The 10,390-nt window shown below is 36.0% G+C and overlaps 1 protein-coding gene across 1 annotated transcript; it reads left to right on the top strand.

The window, feature by feature from the left end:
* Nucleotides 1–872: 872 nt before the first annotated feature.
* LOC107046818 (UPF0183 protein CG7083) lies at nt 873–8,394 on the top strand. Its single transcript, XM_015269540.1, has 8 exons — nt 873–1,228; nt 1,761–1,843; nt 2,750–2,977; nt 3,052–3,264; nt 3,533–3,682; nt 3,773–3,937; nt 4,024–4,200; nt 5,496–8,394. Exons 1-8 carry the CDS (start codon nt 1,165–1,167, stop codon nt 5,691–5,693), a joined length of 1,278 nt encoding a protein of 425 aa, XP_015125026.1. The 5' UTR covers nt 873–1,164; the 3' UTR covers nt 5,694–8,394.
* The last annotated feature ends 1,996 nt before the right edge of the window (nt 8,395–10,390 follow it).

Raw genomic sequence — 10,390 nt, 5'->3', positions numbered from 1 at the left:
AGGAGTCTCCCCTGGTTCAAAACCATCTCTTTCATTTGAGCCCAAAAAAACATTCATATCTTGTGTGATATCGCTGCTACAAACTCATGTCTACAACTTGGGCCTTCAATTGAAAGCCCGAGTTGAAGACCTGAGTTTGTAGCAAAGATGTCAGACAAGATATGAATGTTTTTTTGGGCTCAAACGAAAGAGCGGGTCGAGAAATGGCGTGCTAGGACCTCTAAAGATGGTGTTGAACCAGGGGAGACTCCTAGAACCCACTGGAAAATGTTGTCACAATTGCGCTTTTCAATTGAAAACAGACATCATCTTTAGAGAGATTTGTCATCTTTAAAGACTTCTGCACGCCATTTCTCGACCCGCTCTTTCATTTGAGCTCAAAAAAACATTCATATCTTGTCTGACATCGCTGCTACAAACTCGGGCCTTCAATTGAAATCCATCACTCCCTTTTATTCGAATCCAGCCAACCATACATTGTATTGGCAATTAACCCTGGCCTGATTAAATTATAATTAACGACTCCAAGTGCTCGCGGAGTGTCAGGAAGCCGTGTGAAGGCGAAAAATAAGCAAATAAGGGGAATCAAGTAAAACGGCGAGAGCAAGACGAGATTTCCCGCTCCATTCTTACAATTTCCCCCCTTTCTCCTAGTTAACCGAACAAAATCCACTATTTTTTTCGCAAACGGATGTATCGATTCACAACGTCGTCCGAAAATCGCAAGTACCAGAAAAAAAAAACCGACGATAAATGGAAAGGAGCGGCAGTGGGGGGTATCCGAGTAACAACACAAAATAAATAAAAGTGGGGGTAACATCAGCTGTTCGGTGACAGTTCACCATCGGTTGTGATAGTAGTGTGTGCTTGTGTTCTGGCAGAAAAGGCAATATGGCCGTCAACTGAGCGCCTGCCTCGTACGTCGCGTTATAGCCCAGAAGAAGACAAAGAAACAACGCAGTAATACAACGTAACTTGGGCAATTTTCATTTATCAACAGTTCAAAACAAATTATTACGTCAACAGTATTCTCAGTGCTCGTTGTCTTTTTGCCAACAATCAGAACTTTGAGTCAGTGAAATTAATTCTTTTTTTTACATTAAAAAAATATAAAACGAGTGAGAGGGGCAAGGTCGAGCCAAGGCAGATTAACAATTGATTATAATGCTGGAGCTCGAAGTTGTGCCCGAAAGATCCATCGGTTGTGACCAGTGGGAATTTATTTTAGGTGAGTGACGAAATTTCTATTGTTGTATTACGCACAAAACACGACGAGCAATTTTATCTGGACGATAAGTTTTACTCCGTCGTTACCTCGGGCAAATTAAACGGAAAAATGAAATAATGAAAAAAATGTTTTTGGAGTTTTCCTTCTGCACTGGGCGTTGTGTTTACGTTCTATCCTGTGTACCCCCTCCCCTCGTACCCCCCTCAAAGTTTCATGCGGAAATCCTGTGCACTTCGCCCCCCCTCTAGCGCCTTATTTACTTTACTCCAATTATTTGTTAACAAAATTCTGGGAATTGTGACAGAAATTTTGTTTCTTTCGACGAGGAAATTATGTAATTGTGTTTGAAAAAATGCTCCTTGGGGTTTGCCAAAAATGTTAACGTGGGATTTTTATGTAACGACGATTTGTTGCTACTACGTTGATAAATTAAAATTGTTAATGGAGTTTTTTAATGTGTGGAATGTGGTTGTTTGCGACTGGGAGTTTGTTGATTGGAAAAAGTGGGTTTGATTGATTGCTTGCGTTTCAGGTATGCATTTTTCTCAATCTGTATCGATAATACAGAGTCAAGTGGGCATTATTAGAGGTGTACAAGTACTTTATAGTGATACTGTGAGTATTTACCACATTTTTTATCGGGGCAAGTGGGGCAAAATGGACACGAACTCATTCATTTTTCGATTGAGTAGGATCTTTTTTTTCTATGGAGAGACTGACCGCAATTGATAAATTTATTCCTGAGTTGTGAACATTAGGGAAAATGTTCCCAGGAAAGGTTTTTTTTAACGATTACTCTAATGTTTTTCATAGTTAATGTTTATAATATTCCCCAGCTCCAAAATCTTACGCCAAGAAATTTTATACTTGTCCGAAAGATGAGGACAATTTCTCCATATCAAGCAATCGAGTTCTCAAATCAATTAAATTTTTTTAGTGCAAGATATTTTATTCTTGAAAATTTTCAAGTTAGAAGTTTCTTGATATAAGTAAAAACGTATTTCTCAAAACCTTTTGTTTTTGTCAATGGAGGCATAGTGAGAAAACGGTTCTTACGATATTCTTAAAAAACTCACTCGTGGTCGATTGATAAATTCCGAATACGATGAATTTTTTATAAAATTATATAGTAGAGGTTTCTCCGATATTCCAATCTAAGAAATAAAAATTTCGTCAAATCGCTTCTTATTGAATTGAAACAATTGATTAACAAATAATTTCTTATTTGATTCAAACAGCTAATGTTACCTTCATCAACAACATATGAGGATAGAAAAATTCCATAACTTATGAGATATGAGAATGCAATAAATTAGGGGAAGACGAGGCAAAATAAAACGTGATTTTCTCCAAATTCCAATATCTTCATTCATAAAGAACAATATTCGTAATTAGAGACGATCTAAAAACGTTCCACTTTGCCCCGCTCACTTCTCACTCATATTGAGTGTCCATTTTGCCCCACCCGTCCCTCATTATTCAATTTGGGGAGAAATTAACGGATTTTTCTGTTATTCACAGAATCCATTAGAAGTAGATCTAGTAATAAATTTACCCTACGATGGGGTGAGACTCATATTCGATCCAGTAGTTCAGAGGCTCAAAATTATTGAAATATATAACATGAAACTTGTTAAACTGAAGTACTGTGGTTTACCATTCAATTCGCCTGAAGTATTGCCATCGATCGAGCAGATTGAACACTCGTTTGGTGCAACACATCCAGGAGTTTACGACAGTGATAAACAGGTAATTAAAAAAAAATGAATTAATAGGAATTATTACTGAGTAATTATTAATAAATTCTTCGTTTTTTTCTTCAGGTCTTTGTGCTCAATTTCCGGGGTTTGTCGTTCTATTTCCCAATTGACTCGAAGTTTCAGCCTGGTTATGCACATGGGCTAGGGTCACTGCAATTTCCAAATGGTACATCGCCATTGGTAGCTAAAACTGCAATTTATGTGGGTAGTATGGCTGCTGGTACTGTGGGGAGTGAGGAGCATTGTCTCAAGGCACCACCACCACCATTACCTTTGGTAAGTCCTTATTCCTCAAGAATATCCAAGTATGTTAGCCATTCATGGTACGATTCGTGAAATAATTTCACCCCAGGAAAAAACCAATTCGTGCAAAAGAAGTAATTCTTTGCCAAATGTATTCATAATTCTTTTCAAATTTGTTTCACACAATTAAATCAACAAATTTGATGATCAGTTGTCTGGATATTCTTGATGGTTCCGCTCTCTTCTTTCCATCAATCCGCCAATAATCGCTTTTCACTTGATGTCGTTGTTGTTTTCTCAGGTCTGCTACCACAATAATTTATATTTAGAAAAAGCTGAGGTTATCAGAGACAAAGTGAGAACTCGGGGATTGAGACTGCACCTATTTACCGAGGGGAGTTCAGCTACGAGAGTACTGCTGGAGCCTAAAAAGCACAATCTCACTAAAGAGGTACTAAAAGAATTCCTCAAAATTGAATGAATGAATTGGATCAAGGGGGTTTCATTATTACGTTGATAACTGGATTATTCAATGCTTCAGGTCTGGTTTGGAGAGAGTTGTGAGGATGTGTTGAGTGCACTGGGCGCACCTTCACGAGTTTTCTTTAAGGCTGAAGACAAAATGAGGATTCACAGTCCTCATGCACATAAAAGAGACAAAACGAGACGTTCGGATTTCTTTTATAATTACTTTACCCTGGGAATCGTGAGTAGAATATCCGCTGAATTCTTCTTTGATGTCAATTAGTTTTTAACGATTCTGTTCGGATATTCATTTGTGCTCTATTTCAGGACCTTTTGTTTGACGCGAAAACCCAGTGTGTCAAAAAATTTGTACTTCACACCAATTACCCAGGTCATTACAATTTCAACATGTATCATCGTTGTGAATTCACTCTGACACTACCTCCTGAAAATAGTCAAGCTGACTCTGGTAAACTCATCGATGTCAGCCCCTCGCCAATCACGGTAATGACTGATTTTAATGATGAGAGTGGAAATGGAGAGGAGTGCGAAGAACCAACGAATTTTGTTGAGTTGGATAATGAAGTTCAATTTGTCATGAATTGTTTCAAATATTCAAACACCTCTAGAACGAATAAATTTATTTGTACGCCTTGATAATAATCAATTTCCATTTCATTCGTGAAATTTACACATCTCTGATTTTTACAAATTGGTCCCATTCCTTAAAATCTAGTTGTATTAATAGTGGTAAAAATAATGCAAGTGGAGAAAGAATGGAAACAAAGTTCTCAGTACAAACGAATGATGAAGGAGATTGCCCTATATTTGTTAGAAAATAAAATTGAATTTCGTGGACCAACTAAATTAATATTTATAGTATCTTTTGTTTTTTCCATTAAATTTTGAATTTTTAATGATGAATTTTGAATTTCCTTGAAATGGCAGTGGAACTAGAATGTCATAATCAATTTTTCATTTTCATTTTTCTAAAGTAAATAATTATTCATTTATAGAATAATAAACAGCACCTTTTTTTAACATAAAAAAGCAAACCTCAATTTTTATTTCATTCGTGAAATGTACACATCTCTGATTTTTACAAATTTGTTCCATTCCTTAAAATCTAATACTATTAATAGTGGAAAAAATAATGTAACTGAATTAATATTTATAGTATCTATTGTTTTTTCCATTAAATTTTGAATTTTTAATGATGAATTTTGGATTTCCTTGAAATTGCAGTGGAACTAGAATGTCATAATCAATTTTTCATTTTTATTTTTTGAAAGTAAATAATTATTCATCTATAGAATAATAAACAGCACCTTTTTTTAACCTAAAAAAGCAAACCTCAATTTTTATTTCATTCGTGAAATGTACACATCTCTGATTTTTACAAATTGGTTCCATTCCTTATCCCACTCCAAAATCTAATACTATTAATAGTGGAAAAAATAATGTAAGTGGAGAAAGAATGGAAACAAAGTTCTCAGTACAAACCAATGATGAAAAAGATTGTCCTATATTTGTTAGAAAAGAAATGGAATTTCATGGACAGTCGAAAATCCCATAAGAGCTCGTGTATAAGAAAAAATTTGTCTGTTTCGTTTCGTCAAAGCTACTGCAACTAATTTTTCTAAATTATCAGAGATGTTGGTTTCACATGTTCCCCTATCAGTCCAAAAAATTACAGAATTTTCCTCGAAAATAAAAAAATTCAATTTTCGGAAAACTAATAAACATCTTTAACAGTGCAGCCACACGCCTTCATTTATGTTGATTTGTTTCAATTGCAGATCACTGCCTACACAAAATGGGACAAAGTGAGTGAACAATTGAAAGCGAGCTCTCGTCCAGTAGTGTTGAATCGTGCGTCCTCCACAAATACAACAAATCCATTTGGTTGCACCTTCTGTTACGGAATACGTGATGCCATAGTCGAAGTTATGGCGAACCAGCACATTGCCAGTGTAACCCTCTACATGTCGGCGTGACCCTGGTAAATGGCTGCATTTTTAATCTATAAAATAGCGATCCTTGGTACTCCAAAGGATGAGGGAAAAAAATAACAAAAAAAAATACATAAAATACGAAAACGGAAAAAAATAATCTTAATCGAAGAGTGAATCAAGATAGTACTGACACTCCTGGAGGTCCTTGAAACGGATTATTCAGATGTGGATGACGATTCGCTTGTGATGATACAGAATTATAATACGTGTGAAGCAATTTTATTTATAAACGTTCCGTACGAAAGGGCACCGAGTCGAGGGATATGAATTTCACAGCATTTTGCATGAATATTCAAAGTCAAAGGAGAAGACGACAATTGATTATATTAGGAGACATGAGACGTGTGAATCATTTATTTTCAATGAATGACTCAACTCAACGTTTCGGGCCCTTCAGAAAATCAATAAAAACTATAAAAACGATAAAATTGACAAAAAAAGTAAAAACCTAAGTAATATAGCGTAAAAGTTGATAGATAGTAAAGGGCAATGATCATGATAACTTTGAAAAAGATATTAATACTGAGGACAAAGTTCATGTGAAAGTTTTTTTTTCATAAATCTCATCAATTTAAGGTGTCGACTAGACATTTTTAACGACAAAAACTAAGAATTATTTATGAAAATTCATCGTTAGAACTTTTGTGCTAGAACCAATTCATCAAATCATCACGATATTTTTTCAATTTTTTTAATTAGATGATTTTAAACCGTTGACTCTGGCTGACGTTTAGAATTGAATTTTTTCTTCGTAAGACAATAAATTCCATATCTTTGTGAGATATGAATCAGAGAATAAAATATAGGGAGGTGAGGAATTTTTTTGTTGTTCAAAACAATTGTGGTGATTGTCAGATTCGTGGCACTTGTCAATATAGCTTCGGAAGGAAGAGTAAATTAAATTAATATGTACATATCTCGAAGTATACATATTTGATAAGTCGTTAAATCCTTGCGTTCATGTACAATGCAAACAAAAAATACAAAATTGTAAATAACTTGAATGGTGAAAGTAGATAAAATTATAAATTTTTTTGGTTACGTCAATGAATGTTTGAAGATTTCTAGGTCAGATCTGGCGTTACAGGATAATGAAATAATTTCCTTTCTCAATTTCTTTTCAACTCTCAAGGGAAATTTATATTTTTAAAAGATCTTCGTGTGGGTCATGTGCTTATGGAACACAAAGATGTTGATAACTAATCAAAAATAAACGGAATTATTCCATAAAGTAGGGATAATGAATACTTGTACATATGAATAATTGAAGAAAAAGCCATCGTGATCACAATTTTTTGGTAATAATATGCTCTACCGTTGTTACATGATTTTACATCTCGCGACTCGCACAAATTCGTTGAAAAAAATTGATCGGTTAAAAAATCGTTCCATGTAAATATTTTTAATTTCATTACGACAAAAAAAATGAGAGAAATCAGATGAAGAAATGAAATGTGTTTCCTTTTCCAAAGGCTACAAGATTGAATTACAAGTAAAAATAACCAACGAAGACCAATTTTCTAATGACAAGTTTTTGGAAAAGAATGTAAAAACGTCTTTCTCTTTTCCATTAATTCATTATGAATTGAAAAAAACAATGTAGAAATGTTCTTTGAAAAATTCTTCCCTTGCGTCACTAATTGCATACTGGTATTCAATTGAATTATTTCTTCAAGGAAGAAAAATGCCTATGATAATCATGCACTGCAAAACGCACTCACATATTTAATTTCATAATATTTGATATATAAACTAGGAGAGAATAGCTGGAAATATTTGAACCATCAAAGATGAAAGTGAGTGAATTTTGTCATTTTCTCCGCATCTTTCATCGATTTGATAGCACCTTTTCTTTCTCTATTTTACTAAAAGGAATGAATTCATCATTTTTATCTTATATTTGTTATCCTCCTAGGTGCGTCTGTGCAGATTCATCCCCCAGTAATGAAACAATTCTTACGAATAGGAATAAACAAATTTAGTTATGAAAGTATAATTTAACGAAGGATAGCAGTTGATAACACCTTAATGCGCGTCAACAAAAAAAAAATAATTCAATCCAAGTTTGGAAAATGGGGTTCACCTATAACTTTTAATCGTCGTAGATATAATTTTTTAATGTAATGCGAGTATATGAATACTATTTAATCTTACGCATTGTAAACGTGATAATGACGAAAAAAATGGATAAAAACATGAAAATGCAAAAAAATTTCAGCCACGAGGGCATTAGCAAGAGTATATTGTCTGTTTTATTTCTCGTATATTTATTAAATTAAGTAATTAAGGAATGAATTGAGCGGCGAAAGTGTGGAAACGTGAAAAAAAGGTTGAAAAATTAACTATTTAGTTGAGTGGTGCAAAAAGAAATATCGAGGCCAGAAAATAAATCCAACTTTTCTACGAGAAATACATGAGCTCCGAGGCGAGAGCGCAGAACTCAATTCTTTATGGTGATTCCTTCTTTCTTAATTGACGATTGACTTATCATTGGAGAACTGGAAGGATTCTTGAAATGTTCAGAGAGTGGAGATAACTCAATTGATATTTGCCCTTGTTTTTCTCCACTTGAATAGTGAATTATAAATGATAAAATTAGTTAATGTTGTCTGACCTCATGCCACTTCGCATTGCATACTCCTTTTGTATGTTTACCTGATAAATAAAAGATCTCAAAACTGCACAGGACGTTGAATATTAAAAAAAAACATAATCCAGGGACCCTGAATTTTTTTAGAGCCTTTCGCACTGGAGTGCCACGTGGCATTTCTTATCTAAGAGAAGGACCAGGAAGATTTATTTTTTGTTATGAACAGTCGTTCAAAGTGATGGCTCAGGTTTCCACTGGCCTGCGTCCGTCCGCCCCCTCGGGAAGAGTCAATTCTCTTGGGCATCATCTAGTGACAAATCCAGACTTGTTTCATCCACGAGAAGTTGCGAAAGCAAAAGGAAAACTTTTATACTTTTCCTCCATTTTCACCAACCCATTTTTTCACAATTCCATGTGAACCAGAAAAGTTGGGAACCGGAAATCGTGGATGAAAAAAATTGATCCGTTGTTCCCCCAGAGTTCGTTGAGGAAAAACGGAAAAATATGAAAAATACGGACAGTGCCAGTGATAAATAAATGAGGGGTGATTCGTGAATGATTCTTAGAATTTTTAGAGAGTGGAGATAACTCCATTGATATTTATTCATTTACATGTTTACCTGATAAATAAAAGATATCAAAAATGCGCAGAAAGTTGAGCATTTAAAAAATCCACAATCCAGGGCCTCCGAATTTCTTCAGAGCCCTTCGCACTGGAGTGCCACGTGGCGTTTTTCATCTGACAGAACTACCAGCAAGATTTATTTTTTGTTATGAAGCGTCGTGTCCGTTCGCCCCCTCGGGAAGAGTCAATCCTCTTGGGCATCATCTAGTGAAAAATCCAGACTTGCATCATCCACGAGAAGTTGCGAAAGCAAAAGGAAAACTTTTATACTTTTCCTCCATTTTCACCAACCCATTTTTTCACAATTCCATGTTAACCAGAAAAGTTGGAAAACGGAAATCGTGGATGAAAAAAATTGATCCGGAGTTCCCCCAGAGTTCGTTGATGAAAAAGAGAAAAATATAAAAAATACGGATGGTGCCACTGACGAATAAATGAGGGGTGGTTCGTGTACGGCAAACGACCGAGGGAGTAATAAAAAGTGGGGGTTACTGGAACAAGCGAGCCGAGAGTACCCGACAGCCGCCGGCACCTCCCGAGTGATAAGTCGAGTCCTCTTGCCAATCGCATTCGCACGTAAAGCTCCGCATTGCGCGTACGTTCGAACATCCCCGAAAAGCTCCCCCATAAACTAATGAAATAAAGACGAAGAACTATAAGCCACCGATCACTGAATCGTAATCCAACAATTCTCCCAACGTGCTCCTCCCCATGCGCGGGAAAATCGAGAAATCGATTTACCACCCTCGGGATTTATAATTGAAAAAAATAATAATGCGATCACGACTTTCTAATGCACTTTGGGGTCTGATCAGTTGAATGGGTGAACAATCGTGTGATTATGATTTTGGTTAATGTTAGAGTGCAGTGAACCACGTGGACACTGAATCGATAGTGCAGTGTTGTCGCGCAGGGGTCAATCAACCCGCAAGTCGGGGTCAACTCCTCATGCGCTCACCGTAGGTAAGTCGTATGCACCATTTCTCTCATTTTCCCTCATTTTATTGTTCCATCTTCAGAAGAGCCTTCCGGTTTTTACTGTCTCAATGCAATCCCCTGATCCTTATGAAATCCCCCAAGACTATTTTCTCTTCCTATTTTTTTTCTCCCTCATTTTGCGATTCACAAGAGTTCAATCACATTCCACAATGGACTCATTCCAACAACTTTTTGGGGGATACCGAACTGCCGTTAAAAGTTTGGAGTTTCGGTTTTTTTTGGCTCTCAGATGGAAACAGGCGGATCGCTGAGTCAGATCGTTGTACATTGTGGTGGCTCTTATCTGTAGTGGGGTTTTCTTCTTGGGGCTGAGAGGAGATATTTCGATGGGATGCTGAGGGGAGGTCCAGAGGGTCAGACCCTTGTAATCTCAAATCCCGGTTTCGAGGGTTCTGGGGAATGAACAAAGAATTGATTTACCCAGAGTACAGATTTCAGTGGATTCAATGAATCTGGGACGTTTTG

This window comes from Diachasma alloeum, unplaced genomic scaffold (genome assembly GCF_001412515.2).
Source record: "Diachasma alloeum isolate Michigan unplaced genomic scaffold, Dall2.0 Dall_scaffold_00183, whole genome shotgun sequence".
NCBI classification, from domain to species: domain Eukaryota; kingdom Metazoa; phylum Arthropoda; class Insecta; order Hymenoptera; family Braconidae; genus Diachasma; species Diachasma alloeum.
This window is presented reverse-complemented; position numbering and strand designations above follow the sequence as displayed.

What these genes read in the sequence shown, in the direction of transcription:
- LOC107046818 (XM_015269540.1), top strand. Translation starts at nt 1,165, where the DNA reads ATGCTGGAGCTCGAAGTTGTGCCCGAAAGATCCATCGGTTGTGACCAG. An exon ending in CACCACCACCATTACCTTTG is followed by an intron (nt 3,265 to 3,532) that starts GTAAGTCCTTAT and finishes TTGTTTTCTCAG; the next exon opens with GTCTGCTACCACAATAATTT. An exon ending in ATTACTTTACCCTGGGAATC is followed by an intron (nt 3,938 to 4,023) that starts GTGAGTAGAATA and finishes GCTCTATTTCAG; the next exon opens with GACCTTTTGTTTGACGCGAA.